Raw genomic sequence first — 17,951 nt, forward strand, 5'->3', positions numbered from 1 at the left:
AGAGAGAGAGAGAGAGAGAGAGAGAGAGAGAGAGAGAGAGAGCGAGCACGTGGTAACTGGGGATGTCATGGGTTTCTGAAACCTCCAAGCCCACCTCTTTGACAAGACCACCCTCCCCCCAGTTCCTTCTAAACAGTTCCACCAACTGGGGGCCAAGTTCTCAGATGTAGAGGCCTATGGGAGCCATTCTCATTCAAACCACCACAGCTGGGGACCAGAAATCCCTTTGTGAAGAGCAGCAGTGTGTAAGACCTTCCTTATCAACTACTCATATGTTTCTTCCTGGTCTTCAGGTCCTGGACACTCACTACCTTTTACCTGAGTGCAGAAACAGCCCTAGCTCTCTCTCATATGCAGCAATATACAAAAATATACACCCCCACACACTCTCCAATGTGATTTTACCAGAATCTGGGCTGGCCTTATAATCTGTTTCGACCACAGAACAGAGCAGGAGTTATGGGCCAGTTTGAACCTATGCTCAGAGCTCTGCCTCTGTTTTACCCAGAGTCTTACCCAGATGCCATGAGTTGGGTTTTTGTGCTAGAAGAAGAGAGAATGAAGAGGTACCAGCCAATGGATAGTAGTAGAACATATGTATGTTTCAGTGAAAACCTGAGAGAAAATCAGCAAGATCAAAAGACCCACCCAGCCGAGCCCTGTGCTAATCAATGACTGCATTTTAAGCTGCTGCTGCTGCTACACACACACACAGGCATGCACAAAGCACACACACACTCTTTGAAGTGAATACCTTTTATCTCTACCCTGCCTCCTGTCTAAGGAAGGCCATGTGGTACCTGTAACCCTAACCTTCATGCGAGAGGTCCAAGAGACCCTGAAATGCCACATTCTATGCATACTTGCTGCGTAGGTGCCACCCAGTTCTGGCTCTTGCTCATGATGCCCTCTGGAGGGCAGAGGGCTAAGAGCTCGCAGGTGAGGTGAGGGTATCAAAGAGTCACCAGACATCCTTGGAACGGCCCCGAAGTTGGCCTGTGGGAGTTGCTTTGAATTCTGAAATAGAGGAAATGAGATAAAGCAGTTGCTTCTCGCAGGAGCTGACAAAGGGCAGCAGATATTTTTGGGGTGTCTTCTACAGGCCTCAGCTCCTCTTCTAGAGCCCAGGATTCCCAGAAACCTTTGCTTCTGGCTACAGGTAACCTTCACATATGATGGTATAGCTCATCGATATTATACTTGCTTAATATAAGTCTTCAGTCCGAGGACCTATTTGGTTTTGTTGTTGCTGGTTTTATTTTGTTTTTAGATAGGATCTTACATATTTCACCCTAATCTTGAACTTACTAAGGGTGACTGTGAACTTTGGATTCACCTGCTTCTACCTCCTGAGCATTAGGCTTGTAGGTATGTGTCATCATGCCCAGTGTATATGGTGCTGGATATTGAACTCAGGGATGTGTATATGCCAGATAAGCACTGCACCAACTGAAAGCTACATCCTCAGCCTCCCAGGATGACTTCAAGTGCTTTAAAACATAAAACAAAACAAAAAAAGCAGGCACTGCCCAAGTTCCCTACCCACGAGTCTGTGTCTGGCTCTGTAACCACTGCCCTTTCTTCAGCAGTCCCTGCACAGACCCTATGGCTTCAGACCCATAGTCTAGGCCTAGGGTTTCTTCTATACTCCATGGCTAACTCAATTCATCTCAGTAGAACTAGTTATTTTCCCGATACCTGACTTTACAGCTGATAATTAAAAGCTCTGTCACCACCCACCCACTACTTCCTGAGCCCTCGTATCATCTCCCTCACATTCAAATCTGGTTACCCTCTAGTCTTTTTTACCCAGATCAACAGGTCACATGACCATTGCAAAGCCCTCAAAACCATGGCCTCTTAGGTAGCTGATGACAGAGTACTGGGTGGGGGGGACAAGGGGGGAGAAACAGGTCCGGCCAGCAGTTAGGTAGTTAGGAAACCCCAGCACTGCTAACAGAAATGAGGCATGATTTTCAGGAGGTAAGAAGAGGCTTCTGGAAGACTGGCTAGACAGAAGTGGGCAGACAGGCACACAAAAGCAGGAAGTTTAAAACAGACTGTGAGGACCTACCTCTACTGGGGACTTTGGTAGCTGTGTGTCCTGGACAGGCTTGGGGTAAATTGATTTCTCTTGGAAGCCACAGTCAGAGACGTTATGGCCTGGTGCTAAGGCAGAAGGTCCAGAAACCGTGGCAGGAATGGGTGGTGACGGCAGTGGGTCTAGGGAGCGGAGTGAGGTCCCTAAGGTACAAAGATATAGTGACGTCCAGAAAGAATCAGCGGTTCCTTGGTAATAGAAGAGGCCTGGACGCTTTGGGGCATCTAGTCTCCCTTCAGTAACTCCATGACCTGATGTGGGATGGATTCCTTAGACATGATAAGCATCACTGGGGAGGGAACTGGAGGGAAAGAAGAGCTGGGGAAGACAGGAAAGGTGGCAACAAAGATGGGGGAGGAGGGGCACGGGCCTCTCACCAGCTTGACCATTACGTTCACTCTCTTCTGCTCTTCCAAGGCTTTCTCCTCACAGCTGTCATCCCCAACCAACCCCTGCCATGGCCTATCTCTGACCCTACCACAGCCATTTCTTATTTGAGAGAGCACCATTAGCTTCCACAAATGAAGAGACCAACTTGGAAAGAAGGGAGGAAAAGGGAAACAAAAGCAAACACGGTGTGTTCAAGACTGCCTTGGTTTTTCTTCCCAGATCTTCTCTTCCAGTCCAAATACTAAACTGCCTCTGGTCACATGACTTAACAGTGACATTGAGAGGAATTAAGGGGCAACCAGGCAGTTGGGTGTTATTATTAGAAACCAGGATGTTCTCAGAGAAACCTTGGGGCAAGGAAGAGAAGTGGAGAGTAGGGAAAGTGATTGGGTGTAGCCTCTGTGCTCTACACTCTGTACAAATGGAGACAGAAGGAATGAGTGAGGAGTGGTAGCGTGGCAAACACCAGAGCCACAAACATGATGGCAGGTGCCTTGTGCTGGGCATACAGAAGATGTGGAACCCCAGCTAAGTGCAGCCACGCATGAGGGATGTGGCCATTTGCCCCACTGTGACAAACTCAAAAATTAAGGAATACAGCCAAAGGGACATGTAGCTAGTGAGTGGCTGAGCTGGATCTAAACCCGGGTATATCCTACAATGGAGAATGATGGAGACAGAAAGGCAGGAGGTCCAAGGGTAAAAGAGGGAAACTGCAGGCCAGAGGAACAGGCAATGGCCCAAGAAGAAGGCAGGATGCTCACCAGGAGGCAGGTAGCTCTGATAAACTCGAGTCACTTGCTCAGCCAGTCCAGGCAGCTCACAGATCCTCAGTGCCCGGATGAGGACCTCCACCCAGCCAAGCCGACGCTGGAGCTTATTGAAGAGTTCCCAGAGTGTGTCCTGGTTCCCTAGTTGTTTGTAGGAAGCCCGGAGTCGATCCTGGAAGACAGCACAGCCACCCTACTCAGGCCAGGTGGTCTAGCCTTTTCTCTACTCAGAAGAAAGCTACAACAAAGGGGACACTAAGAAAGCCAGAGGAAGTAGGCAGCTGTCTGAAACTGGGTGAGAGGAAGGACACGGCCACGATGGTAGCCCAAGTGTGGTGTGAGGAGTGATGAACAACAATAAAGGAGGTGCTGGGAAAAGGCTAGGCTGCCTCAAGGTTTGCAGACATTGTCCCTTTAATTGCTACGACCATCCCTACTTTACTGATGACAAGACAGAGACGGAGCAGAAGCAAAGCAGCATCGGGGAGGGAGCAAAGCTTGAGTCAGACAGCCCATAAAGCAAGGAGAAGGGTCTGAATGAGTTGAGAAGGAAAAGGGGCCCAGCAACAGTGCTATGAAGGTACAGAGAAGAAAGGGAAGGAAAGCCAAAAATGGGAAGCAAAGCAGGTGAGCATACTGGGGAAGTTCTAGAAATACGACAGCAGCTACAGTATTGTTTATTCACTGGATTCCCACTTGAAAATGATCCATCAGCTTGTCATTCCAACAACAGGGAGGCTGAGGATTACAAGTTTGAGACCAGACTGTGCTACACAATAAGACCTTGTCTGAAGAGGGAGGAAGGCAGGGAGGGAGGAGTGGAGGAAGGGAGGGGAGGGGAGGAAGAAGAGAAAGAGGAAGACTTGGATTGGAAGAGGATTAAGAGGAAGAAGAGAAAAACAAGTGACAACCCACGGGAAATACTTATTACAAACTAGATGTTTGGGTGTCCTGAAGAATGTCTAACAAAGGCGAGGCTAGCACACTCTCCTAACTGCTCAGCCCTGTGCTGTAACAGTATCTGCCCCAGAGACCGCACAAGAAACCACAGTAGTCCTGAGACAAGAAACCACCTAGAACAGGAGGCCCCAAGAGCACACACATACACACAGGTAGCTCTGGGAGCACAGGAGCCCATCCCATCTGAGAAGAATCAAAATATAAACCCAGTTTTGTCACTTCACTGGCTGCTGAGTGCAGGAGCCTGCAGCATGTCCTGGTGTGACTAGACACTGATGGCTCCGAGTCCTCAGACCTGACATTCCAGACTCCATGCCAAGATAAAGTCTTAGGAGAGAATGAATCAAATCCAAGCAGGGACCCAGGACAAGCAAAGAGAAAGTTCTGGAAAATAGGGAGCCAGAGCCTGGAAACCTGCTGATCTCCTGCCATGTTCCTGTGTGCAACATAAAAAGGAAAGGAATCAGCAAGGTCAGAAAAACAAACTTAAATACACTTGACCTAAAATTCGGAAAAGCAGGACAAACAGCAGCCTCAAAGGAGAGGAAGGAGGAGCTGGCCCGACTTGGGAGAAGGGCTAGGCCAGGCTGAAACTTGGACTGTACAACTCTGTGCCCAGTGCACTGGCCAGCTGTGGCTTCCCTCGCTCACCTGGTCACTGGCTGTGAGGCAGGACAGGTAAGGCAGGATCTCCAGAACATCGACACAGCAAAACTTGCTGTGGTTGTCTCGGATATACTTATAGGTCTTTTCCTCAGCAAATGTCATGGCTGCTCAGCTTCTGGAGTAACTCCAACCCTGGGAGGGTGGAATGGACTGAGAGAGATGGACTGGAAGAAAGATGGACAGGAGAACAAGTTGGCGGTGCAGTTGAAGAAAAGGAAGACAATTTTTTCTCAGCGTCTAGAATCTGCTTTTTTTCTTTAACTTTTACCTTTTTTTAAAGACTTCTCTTATTTTAGAAATTATGTTTATGAGTGTGGATATGTCCATGAGTGGAGGTGCCTGGGAGGCCAGAAGAGGGCATTGGCATCCCTGGAGCTGGAGTGACAGGCAGTTGTAAGCTACCAGATGTGGGTACTAGTGTCAGAACTCTGGTCCTCTGGAACAGCTGCACACTCCAACTGCTGAGCTGATCTAATCTTTCACTTCTTTAAACAACCTGTATTATTACTGACTGTATCTAGAGGCTCTCAAGTTTTCCTTAAAAGTGAACTGATGAGCAGAGAGCTAGCAATCTAGAACCCACTTCTGCCTGTTGGGCTTAATCATCGTTACAATGGGTGTGTAGTTGCCTCTAACACAAGAGGTATTATTACATGTGTCCTTAGCTGCTAAGGTTGTGAAAGGTACTGGATCCTCTCCTACCTTTAAGACAGGATAGTACAAGAGTCACCTACAAATGTTGCTTCTTTTGGATATACTGAAAACAAGAGCTGCCCAGCTGCCCATATAATGGAGAGATGGCTCAACAGTGTATTGACTGCTCTTCCAGAGGTCCTGAGTTCAATACCCAGCAACCACAACCATCTGTAAAGGGATCTGATGCCCTCTTCTGGTATATCTGAAGACAGTTACAGTGTACTCATATACATAAAATAGATAATAGTAGAACAATCCCACTGTAAATATGGAGAATACGCTTGCCATTAGGAGGCTTGCCAGTTACTAGAAGAGTAAAGAACTAAGGTCTCTCAGATCAGGTTGTTTCTGGATGATGATGTAGGCCCACCACCAAAGTTTGCCATATGTACATACATGTTCTCATGGAAGAAAACCAAGTTCCACCACAATGAAGCCGCTTTATGCCATAGGGTGAATTACTAGCCTTTTCCATACAATGGTTCAGAGAGGGGCTGGAAGGCTGGTTTAATGGAAAAGAACACTAGTGGAGAGGTGGCATAGAGCAGTGGTTCTCAGATTTCCTGTTGCTGAGACCTTTTATTACAGTTCCTCATGCTGTGGTGACCCCCAATCATAACATTATTTTGTTGCTACTTCATAACTGCAAATTTGCTACTGTTATGAGTCAGAATGTAAATATCTGTGTTTTCTGATGGTCTTAGGCCATCCCTAAGTCCTTTTCGCCCCTGTGAAAGGACTGTTTGATCCCTAGAGGGGTCACGAGAACCACTTGTTTAGATGGTTTAGTGGGAAAGTGCACTTACTTGCTGCTTTTCCAGGGCACCCAAGTTTAGTTTCCAGTACCCATATAAGTTGCCTGTAATTCCAGCTCCAGGGGATCTGACACCTCGTGTAGGCTGCACACACTTGGTATATGCTCACACAGATATGCACATAATTTAAAATTTTTAATGATTTAGAGAGCTTGTAAAACATAGTACTTCAGATATATAAGTTTAAATATTTTTAAAAAGATTTTTTTTAAATTATTTATGTGTATGGGTGTTTTGCCTGCCTGCATGTTTACACACCACTTGTGAGCTTGGTGTCCATGGAAGCCAGAAGGTGGCATTGGATGCTCAGGAACTGGAGTTACAGACAGTTGTGAGCCTCTGGGAATCAAACCCAGGTCCTGTGGAAAAGCAGTCAGTACTCTTCCCATTCACCCATCTCTCCAGCCCCAAGGTTTATTATTTATATTTTATGTGCTCAGAGTGTTTTGCCTGCACCATGTTCCTACAGAGGCTAGCAGAGGGCACCAACAGATGGTTGTGAGCTGCCTCGTGGGTACTGGAACTCAAACTTGGGTTCTCTGGGAAGGCAGGCAGTGCTCCTAAGCTCACTAAGCCTTCTTTCCAGGCCCTCTAAGTCTAAATTTTTAAAAATACGCCACTTTTACATGTTCACTCATTTATTTATTATTGTATGTATATGATGGGTGTATGAATGTGTGCACACATGTCACAGCACACACATGAAAATCGGAGGACAACTTTTGTGATTTGGTCCTCTCCTTCCACCGTGGGTTCCAGGGAATGAACTCAGGTCGCCAGGCTTGCACAGCATGCACTTGTACCTACTAAGCCATTCCACCATTTAAACACTGAAAGTGCCTTAAACGCAAGCATCACTTACGAAGCACTGCCACCTGCAATCACGTGTTTTGTTTACTTGTCTTAGTTGTCCTCCACCTGGGGGAGGAGAAAGACAAGATATGCCACATCCAATTTATGTTCCATTGGAGTGGAACAGGTACCAGATCCATTAGCACATACCCAGATGACAAATCCAGGAAGTAATTCTGATTATGAAGAGAGTAAAATGAGACAATGAGACAGAACTCCAGGAGGAAATTCCCTGCTTAAACGAAGGTGATCAAAAGCCCCGCCCCCCGCCATTAGTTAACATCTGACTGAATGATTTTCCACTGTGAAAAGACTAGAGTCTTGGGCAGAAGGCAAAGTGGTTGCCAAAATTCTAAGATGTGACAGAATTTGGAGTGAAGAGAAACTAGATGAGTGAAGTGGTTGAAAGCTGAGGGGAGGGACAGAGGTCAAGGTCAAAGAGGCCACCAGCATGTAAGGTGCTGTGGGAAGGACTTTGGGTTTTACTTGGTGTGAAGCAGGGAATCACTGGAGAGCCAGGGCTCTGATTTGCACTACAGAACCCTCTGGAGGGTCTAAGGTGGGATGAACAGCTATATTCCTGGTGCTCTGTGGACATGAAAGGAGGGCTGGGGACCAAACATTGCCTTTTGGAAGGTGGGGCAAGGAAGGTGCCACTTACTACACCAGGGAAGGCAGTGAGAAGCATTGGAAAGACGGCCCTTCAGAGCTCCATCTTAACAAGTTTAACAAGTTGTTGGGTTCCAAGAGTATTGTTCAGGAGAGAAGGGAAGGGTAGAAGAGGGAACCAAGTGCCCGTTATGGAATATGAGGCCTCTGGGAGACAGTGCACAGAGTACCCACGGTTGCAGCAGGCACAGGCCCCTGCCACGTGGGAGACTAGATGCCAGTTCTGCCTAGTGACCTCAGCCCACGTTAGTACTGACATTGCTAACTACCAAATGCTACATTCTTATGAAGAGCTATGGATGGAAGGTCAGGAGATCAAGGAGATAAGATTGGGGTCTGTTGGGCCTTCAGGGGATGAAAAATGAAACCTCTGTAGAGGCCAGCCTGCTGAAACCCTTCCTCTTCCTTTCCCAGGTCACCTAGAAAGATATGATGAGGGAGTCAAATTAGCAGTTTTCTGCAGTCCAACCCCAATGCTGAATGTAGACTGTGGGCGGGGAGTGGCATGTAGCCCCACCAAAAGCAGAGGAAGCTCACATTTATTCATTTCTTGAAGGTTCTCTGTTAACAGAAGCAGCCTGAGGTTCTTAATTAAGTCCTTCGGCACAATCACAAGAGAGGAAGTGACTCCAAGCTACATGGCTGACCTGCAATGTGGAATCTGTACCCCAGACTTGTTGCCATGGACTAACAGCATAGAGGTCCCTGCAGCAGGACAGCCACAAAGCCCATCTTTACCCCAAGGTCACTGCCTGGGGGTAGGACTACAGGTGAGAAGCAGCGGCATTTAAGCTCTTTGAAGACATACAAGTCTCTTGGACACAGCTGGCATTAATGCTGCCCTCACTGACATTCACCTGAGTCCTGAGATCGAGGCTGAATGCCCTTCAAGTTTCTGAAGCTTCACAGTATCCAAAGAACATTGGGTATTTTGCTTTCTTTTGTTTTCATCCTTTTCCTCAAACTTCTTTCTTATATCAGAGAAAGGGAGATGGCAGGAGTGTCCTGGACACAGCAAAGCTTCCGACCTGACTTCCACAGAGCTTCTGACTGGGTCACGGAAATAAATATCCACACTCTCGAGGGACAGGTCTCCTGGACTCAGACTAGATTCCTGACAGGACCCAGGTCTCCAAGTGCAGGGAGGCTGTTTTGAACAGATGTCACTGCCTACAACTGTCCAGATCCAGGATCAGGTCGTATCCCAGACTGGCAGGCCTACTCCCTGACACGGCTGCCATAGGTCGTTGCTCGCGGCCAGGCTCGCTCGAGTCACCAGGGCCTGGGAGAGGCAGGGACCACTCAGAGATTCTTTCTGTCCAGCCTGGGCAAACGCTCTGCACCACCTACCTGCTAGCTAAGCGTGCTGGATGAGGCTCCAGGAACTGCCCCGGTCACGAATCGGTGTAGGGCAGACTGCATTCCCCCTAATCCCGTTCAGGAGCCTCTCCGATCCGCGCGCCCAGGTCCGCGGCGCTCCTGTGGACTCCCAAGCGCAACCGGCTCTGGCCAAGATCCCCTCCCTGAAAGGTCTCAGTGAACACAGCCCCGAGGACCCACGCCCAGGCTGCGAACTTACCAAGAAGAAACCAGACTAAGCAACAGGTTGACCGCATTCGACTGTGCAGAGGCCTCCCAGATGAAGGGGGCGGGGCGAGGCGAGCCACGCGGCCATTGGTCAGGCGTGGAGGGAGGTGCGGGGCCGGAAGCGCGACCATTGGCCTGGAGGGGCCTGGCCGTGATGGGTCGGAAGCTCGGCTGTTGGCGGGGCTGAGAAGGCCTGAGCAGAGCTGAGCCAGGCGGGTTGCCGGCCAATGGGTGAGTCCCGAGGTTCCGGAGCGGCTGGTCTAGCGGCTAGTGCCACTCAGGCCTTGCATGGGGGCTCTTCAGATTTCCTGCAGGTGCATAAAGGAGATTGTTTCTTCCTGCTTGGTCTAGAACACTTTCCAGGGGAAGTCTAGAAGCCCAGAAAACTGGCGTTCTTAGAGTCGGGCTCATGCTCCTCAATCAAAGCAGCTCTTCTAGCCAAGTACTGGAGGAGAGAGGGTCTTTGTGTGACCCACTCCTATGTCTCCAGTGCTCCATAAACTTGGGGTGTTGCGCAAAATGTCACAGGGGCGTGGGTGTCTCTAGCCAGGTGACACTAGCTGAGCCGGTAGGAACAGGATGCAGCAAAAGACTGCACCTTTCTGGGGATAGGCACCAAGTTACAACCGTTTATAGCTCCAGCACCGGGGTAACCTGACACCTCTGACCTCCGCTGGCTAACAGAGTCAAAGAAATGTATGCTTCTAGTCGATTGTTTCAACAAAAAGTAAAAACTAATGTACTTAAAAAGAAATCAGTTACTTCTGCACATCTAGATGGTAGAACTGTCTTACAACTCGATGTAGGTGGTGAGTACGTGGCTTGAGCATATGTAAAAATATAACAACTGGGGCTGGTGAGATGGCTCAGCAGGTACTTGGCACTTCTTGCCAAGCCAGAGATCTGAGTCTGATCTCTGTAATCTGCTTGATGGAAGGAGAACTAACTCCCCCAAAGCATTGGCATTTATCACCCCTCCCCCCATAAATGTAAAACATGAAAAAATTTGAAAACTGCATCAATGACATACTTACTGTTCTAATATCCTCTATAGCAGAGTTTTAAAGAGAAGCCTTTCCAGGTAAAAATGAATCACCCGTGATGTCTGCTGTTACAAGTTCTAATCCAGATGCTGGCCTTCGAACTTATACTACTCAGACCTTCGAAGGGCCATTGACAAGAACATCAAACAGCTAGAGATTGACATCACTAATCTGAAGAAATCCCTCATTTCACTGTCTGAAGAGACCTGCAAAAAATCACAAAGATCCTTATTGGACTTGATTTACTCTATTATAATAGAAAAGGCTGTGTACAGCTCTTGACTATGTACAGCCCTTATAGAAGAAGGTTGCCTTTACATAGACAAGACAGGGATGGTTAAAGAGAGCATGAAAACGGTCAGAGAAGGCCCTGAAAAAAGTCAGAGAGAGAAAGAGAAAGATGAGAGCTGGTACAAGAATTGGTTTTCAGCCTCTCCAGGGTTGTCAACCCTACCTCCTCTCATCTTGGGACCATTATTTGGCTTCTTTTTGCTTATTTCTTCTGGTCCCTGGGCCTCAAATAGGCTGACTAACTCTGTGAAACAACAGATAAATAATTTGGTAGCAAAACTTATTCAGATACATTATCATAAGTTAGCTATGGAGGACCACGAGACTCAAGATGAGGTTGTTATTTTATACAGGGTGTTCCCAAAACCCATCTCCACTCAACCTAAAAGAGGGGACTTCCACCCCTAGACCAAGCTGAGAGGGGCCACCCAGAATCCCCTCTGCAGGTGATCTGAATTCTTGCTTAGACTGCGAGGCTAAGCACTGCAAGGGAATACCAATAAAAGTTAAAAATATCTCTCTGGGTTCCCTGAGGGACAAGCCTGACTGCATAGGGGTTGATGTCAAAAGTATCCCCTCTCCAGGAAAAAGACATCGGGACGGGTATGGCCCTCATGGCTCACTGGACAACGACAGGGGGACCGGAGCCACTACAAGGTCCCCTTCAATTACTGGAGGTCAGGCCTCTATCCCCACCTTCGCAAATTAGATTCACCACAGCCCGTCTATACTTAGAGAAGGGAGGAGATGTCAGGGGCATCCCTGCTTATACACTGAAGGCCTAAAATCAGCCATAGGCCTAAAATCAGCAATAGGCCTGTCATACATGTATACTAACACCATGTCTTGGGTCTCTGTGGAGACCCAAGAAATACTGAAACAGATGGCTATAAGCAATTGCAAACAGGCAGTTTTTGTGACAATTTACCAGCCTGAGTAGTCATAGACCTTGTAAATAGGTAGCCTTGGCAGATAATACTAACCTAGATAAGGACAAGCAAATCATAGGCAGAGCCATAGCGACCTGTCCCCTGAACCCTTACCCTGCCGATACCCTGTTCTGAAAGATATCTGTATTCCCCCTAAACACCCACACTCCACTGTCATCCCCTTCCCCACATCCTGCCTTTCTGTGTTTATAACCCCTGTGTGAATGAGTATAAATTACAATTTGAAAAACAAATAAATTTTATATATGTATATAAAATTTATATAATATAATATATATATATATATATATATATATATATATATATTAAAGAGAGAAGCCTAAGCGATTCAGTGGAGATCACAGAGGTTAGTGCTGCCACCAAACAATGAGTTGTGTGACAAAGATACTGGAACTCTTTGAATGAGGTCAGATTTTGTTAGTTTGTCTTAGTTAGGGTTCCTGTTGCTATGCAGAGACATTATGAGCATGGCAACTCTTAGAAAGCATTTAACTGTAGCTTGCTTCCAGTTCAGAGTTTTAGTTCATTATGGTCCTGGCAGGAAGCATGGTGGAGTAGACACCATGGCAGGCAGACATGGTGCTGGAGAGGGGTGAGAGTTCTACCTCTGCATCCTCAGGCAGCAGGAAGGAAGATGGAGCCACTGAGCCTAGGTTGAGCTTCTGAAACCTCAAAGTCCACCTCTGGTGACACATTTTCTCCAACAAGGCCACACCCACCCCATTAAGGCCATGTCTCCTAATAATGCCACTCCCTATGAGCCAATGGGGACCTTTTTCATTCAAACCACCACACTGCTCTTATAGTTGTGTGGATAGTTCACAACCTTCAGCATATTCAAATCACACATACATTTCATTCCTGGGACAGACATAGTAGAACTCCTCAGAGCTGTCTGCTGATCACCACAACTGCCTGTCCCTACAAAACAAATTTGAAAATGTAAAAAACAACTCTAAAATGAGTTTTAGTGACTTATTTCTTCCCCTTCCCTTCTCCCTCTCGCTCTGGCCCCACTTGCTTCGGCCCAAAGGTTAGTTAGTTGTTTGTTTGTTTGTTTATTAGTACACTGTAGCTGTCTTCAGACACCCCATAAGAGGGTATCAGATCTCATTACAGATAGTTGTGAGCCACTGTGTGGTTGCTGGGGTTTGAATTCAGGACCTCCGGAAGAGCAGTCAGTGCTCTTAACTGCTGAGTCATCTCACCAGCCCTAGTGACTTAATCTTGTTGTGAACAACAAGGGCCTCGTATTTAATTCTCGCAAAAAGAGCACCAGGCCTGCGAGGACCAGCTTCTACATGTAGTTATGGATAGCCTTGTCCTTGCTGGACTACGAAGGGCAATGTAACAATCCAGCTTCCTGGCCTGCATGGTTCCCAATCTCTGGTCAACAGCTCTTTTAAAAATCTAGACAAGGGACAGTGTCAAGCCTCCAGCATTCTGACCCCCATTGGCCACACTTCAAATGTGAAATCCATCTGGATATTTATTGGCCATTGAGATACAAAATATTTCCACCTTAGAAATGTAGTGAGAATTCTGGATTTTTTTTAAACACAGAAATATTATAAGAATGTGCTAAAGCGGAGGCAGCCTTGGGTCGTGTGACTGAAATGTTTCCTCAGTGCTGCCTGAATGCCTGGCCCAACCCCGCCATGGGGTGCTGCTATAGCAGCAAAAATGGCGTCTTGGACCAGGATTGGAAGGAGAGGAAGCTGTTGCTGAACCCCAGTAGTACCCCTACCAAAGCCCTCAATGGAGCTGAACCCAACTACCATAGCCTACTTTCAGCTCCTACAGATGAGCAGGCCCTGCTTTCCTCCAGCCTTGCCAAGTCAGCTAGGGACATCATTGATGTGTGTGCCACAGACCTCCAGGGCATGGAGCAGAATTAGTCCATGGACCAGACAAGGCATACAGTACCTGCTTGGCTGTGCTTATCAGCAGTCTGACCCATTGGAAGAAGCTGCCACCACAGCAGTCTCTCACCAGCCAGCCCCACCAAGTGCTGCCCAGAGAGCCTGTCCCCTTCTCTGATTTGCAGCAGGTCTCCAGGATAGCTGCTTATGCCTATAGTGAACTTTCTCAGATCCGCGTGGACGCAAATGAAGGGCTGGTTGTACAGTTTAGGATCCCATGAAGAGAGGGGTCCTAGGACAGCTCTTCCCTCATCTTCATCCCATCACCACTCCACCTCTTCTGGTCGCCATCCTCACTGTGGCTTTCTACAGTACCTAACGTGCTACTAATCACGGAGAAGAATGTGGAGGAAAAGAATAAGGCTGGAAGCTGGCACAAGTGCGGTGAATACTGGGAGACCTAGGAGATCCCCTTCCCTACCCCTTTCTCTTGGCCTCCGATTCACTCCTGTCCCATTCCCTGACTCCGTGCTCATAGTGCCTCACTGGGGATTATGACCAGGGTCTAGAGGAGCTTGAGTCTGAATTGAGTTTGTATTTCTAGCATCCTGGGTTTTTACTTGTTTGCTTTTTGTTTTTGTTTGTCACTCCTCAATAAAGAAAGTATATTCATTTGTGTTGCTGGCTCAAAACAAAAAACAAAAAAAGAATGTGTTTTTGTTTTAATCCCAGGAGCAGGAGGGATTAAAACAGTCCAGGGGCTGCTTTGGATTGTCTGCAGCAACTTACCATGATTTGCCTCGTGCTTTAGCAGAAGTGTGGGTTTGACGACTGCAGATAATTTCTAGGATTATGTAGCATTAGGAGTTCTAGGAACTTTTCAGAGGGTATGTCAGTGCTAGGGCCCTGAGAAGCAGGGTTGGTCCTTGTTGGTCCTTTAGGGAGGTTGGTTGCAGTTTGTTAGTAGCCATGGTCAAAGAAGAAACAAAAGGAAAGAAATTAGATTCAGGGTTTTTCCTAAATCCTTTCTCCCCTATGTCCTTGTTTCTCTCCTATCTAATGTTAGGGGGTGAAACCAGGGGGATAAAGGGTGGGGGGAAAAAAGAACCCACAAAGTAGCAAAGATCAGCTACATAGAAAGTTCCATTGGGTAGCACTGATCTACAGATTAACTTCAAAACTGTTAGGGTCATGTGATACAGCCTAAGGATCCAGCACTTAGGAGGTGGGGATGCAGACAAGAATCAGTTAGAATTCAACCTGGCTACATAGCAAGACCCTATCTCAAAAATGAAAGAAAAAGAAAAGAAAAATAGCAAGGTCATAAAAGTCATGAAAAGATCAGACAACTATTCCAGAGTAAAGGAGCACACAGTGACATCACAACTGAATGCAGACTGGGTTCCAAGTTGGCTCTGGAAATGCATAGGGAAAGGACACTAGTGGGACAAAGGTGAGATTCAAAGGAAGCTTTGGACAACTACTGCTCTATCATGTTACTATTCTGTCTTGACTGATACACTGCAGTTGAACAAGAGGCTTGTGTTACTTGGAAACTCTTGTGAGTCTGAAAAACTTTTCCAAATTATAAAGTAAGATAAAATGGATAGTTTTGGGGCTCTGGTTACAGTATTACTTTGTTTTATTGCTTCTTATGACCCCATGTTTCATAGCCACAATTCATTGTTGTCTTTTTTGTTCATTTGTTTGTTTGAGACATGGTGACTGGATCTATGTAGCCCATGATATTCTAGAACTCAGTGTATATACCAGGATGGCCTGGAACTCACAGAGATCCACCTGCCTCGCCCAACTCATTGTTCTCACTTACTAGTGTAAGGACAGCTCCAAGTTGCTCTCTGTGGTGGTCTTAGAATGTCCCCTCTCTAGGAAAGCTCATCCCAGGTCAGCGTATGTCTTCAGGTCGGGGCACTGGGAAGACTGTGCCCACTATGGTGGCTCAGCAGTTATTGACTCATGTATCCCCATGAGAGCAGTGATTAGACCCAGAGACAGTGACAGAGGACCTCAAAATGGGCAACACTCACGCCTCAGTCCTTCAGGATGCTATCCTAGACTGAAAAGTAAAATTATCCCTGCCATTACAACTTCATACCAAATAATGTTTTCATTTAAATGGTTCCTTTATTTTCTTTTAAAATACAGTGTGGCCCAGTATGAGCTGGGGTGGAGAAGCATGGTCCTTGGATGCTAACTTAAATTCTAACATGATTCTACAGCTAGATCTATTCTACAGTTAAAAGGCAAATGGGGAGACATTCCTTATGCCTGGTTTTTCTTCTTCTTAAGAGACAATGCCCACTTCTATAAAGGGTACAGACTGGATCCTGATTCCAGAAGCTTATTCCTATGGGCAAGTCGCTTTCATGAGTTCAAAGTTCATGGTGGGGAGCTAAAGCAGCGGCCCAGTGGTTAAGAGGACTGACAAGTCTTCTAGAACGTGTAACTTCAATCCCCAATATCCACATAGTGGATCATAACTGTTTGTGACTTCAGTACCCAGGGATTGAATACCCTCTTCTGGCCTCTATGGGCACCAGGCACACAAGTAGTGTATAGATATACATGCAGGTACCTACCTATACTCATAAAATAAAAATAAACAAATCATTTCCTTTATTCTGTGGGGAGTGAAACAAAATACAATCTATCTTCTATCACAGAGACTACAAAAGGATCTTAGGCATTAAAATGTTAGATGGCAGCCTTTCAAAACCAAATATTCCTTCTGGTAGCTTTTCCTTCTTCCTAAATGCAAGCGATAACCACACTGGGGGAGAAAAGTTTTTTGTCTCTTGCTAATTCCCATTCACAGTGAACAGTGCAGCATGCAATGGTAGCTCATCTAAGCAAATCTATGCATGTTCTGGACAGGACAAGTCTCTAGGTCCAGCCTGTCAACCCTGGCCTCAGCAGTGAGTGTCCTCTCTTCCCTTGGCACTCCAGGAAAAGCAACCATGTGCTGTCTTCCTCAGTCAGTTCTTTGGGGGTCGGATGCCTTTTGAATTGATGCCTTTTGAATTACAGTGCTAACAGGTCAAGATTTTGGGCCATTTTCTTGCTTTCAAGGTAGTTTACTAACCAAAATGTTGGTTCACCTCTTCTGGACCCGATCCTGAGATATGCTCTCCACTGGAATGGGGCAAATTGTCTATGGGATTTTCTAATCAACAAAATTAGCTGTTACTTGTACCAACAGCTCCTTTCTTCCTGTTTTAATGTTGCCTTGTGTCTTGGGTCCTTTTTTTTAACTTTCTGGTATAACTGATGTCATCTAGACCCTGGGACCTAAAACCTCAAGTGATTCTCAACAGTAATGCCAAACCTTGACCACCATGACTACCTCCTACAGAGAGCTCCTGGACAGCCCTCCCCAGAGCAACCTCAGGCTGCAGGCACCTGTCATAATGACACCCTTACTTATTGAGAAGTGGCCAGAAAATCTGTTACCTCTATTCCCTGAATGGTTTCAGAGGCCCAGTTTCTGCAGAAGCGAATGTTAGGCAGGAGGTTGGCTCTTGTAGGAACTGCCCAATTGGCTTCCAATGACAGGACTTAAAGAACAATGTGAGCCAGTAACACAATAGCAGTGAACTGGTGGTAAGGATATAAATATGATAGCCGAGGTTGACTCCAGATGGAGCACCCTAGGACTCCAAACAGATAAAGGACAATGAATGTCAGTGGTCCATGCTAACTAGATCAGATTAAAGCCACTTCAAGACTCCCTCCAAAGTGTATCCAGAGTATGCTGTTACCCTTGTCTCCAGTAAGCTTTTGAACTTTAGGAATACTTGTATTCCTGTGTATATCCTTACACATCTAGTTATAACAAAGTGGATTCTGGGTAAAATGACTTTCTGAGGGAAGAATGCTCACCCAGGGGAAGGCACAAAGAGGAGACAACACAGAAGAGTATAAGTCCCCTGCCTGTCAGGGTCTCACAGCTGCTGGACTAGCTCACCCTTTAAAAGAGTGTCTCGTGCTTCCTTGCTTCTAATTAGTCTCAATTGTTTATATACTACTGTATCATATCTGAGCTCTTATCTTCTGGATGCACAGGAACCAAGGCTGCTGCTGGGAATCCAGCCAAAGGAACCTGAGACCTTCCCATAACAACATTACTTAACGGTAGAGGCAAGCACTCTACCAGTAAGACACACTGCTAGCTCTTCTCTTCTACGTAGTTCTTAACTATTCTCTTTTGTTCTGCCTAGTTCCTTCCTTCTCTCTCTCTCTCTCTCTCTCTCTCTCTCTCTCTCTCTCTCTCTCTCTCTC

General features: G+C 46.6%; 1 protein-coding gene, 1 long non-coding RNA gene and 1 pseudogene across 5 annotated transcripts in view; 2 read left to right on the forward strand and 1 right to left on the reverse strand.

The window, feature by feature from the left end:
* Mavs (mitochondrial antiviral signaling protein) overlaps positions 1 to 9,557 on the reverse strand; it is a 16,289-nt gene extending 6,732 nt beyond the window's left edge. The window contains exons 1-5 of one of the 4 annotated variants that reach the window (XM_028754488.1): positions 9,499 to 9,557; positions 4,873 to 5,051; positions 3,256 to 3,433; positions 2,075 to 2,244; positions 864 to 1,017 (exon numbers count right to left, since the gene is read on the reverse strand). In XM_028754488.1, coding sequence (XP_028610321.1) covers positions 864 to 1,017; positions 2,075 to 2,244; positions 3,256 to 3,433; positions 4,873 to 4,989 — 619 coding nt within the window. In that variant the 5' untranslated portion in view covers positions 4,990 to 5,051; positions 9,499 to 9,557. The other 3 variants (XM_028754478.1, XM_028754495.1, XM_028754504.1) reach the window with 3 other exon arrangements.
* Positions 9,558 to 9,629: 72 nt separating this feature from the next.
* Positions 9,630 to 17,951, forward strand: part of LOC114611174 — an 18,267-nt gene continuing 9,945 nt past the window's right edge. Inside the window, exon 1 of the long non-coding RNA XR_003709799.1 lies at positions 9,630 to 9,737. This is a non-coding gene — a long non-coding RNA (uncharacterized LOC114611174). The remainder of the gene's footprint in view (positions 9,738 to 17,951) is intronic.
* LOC114611165 lies at positions 13,263 to 14,330 on the forward strand (annotated as a pseudogene).

The sequence above is a fragment of the Grammomys surdaster genome, unplaced genomic scaffold (genome assembly GCF_004785775.1).
Source record: "Grammomys surdaster isolate TR1022 unplaced genomic scaffold, NIH_TR_1.0 129, whole genome shotgun sequence".
Taxonomy (NCBI): domain Eukaryota; kingdom Metazoa; phylum Chordata; class Mammalia; order Rodentia; family Muridae; genus Grammomys; species Grammomys surdaster.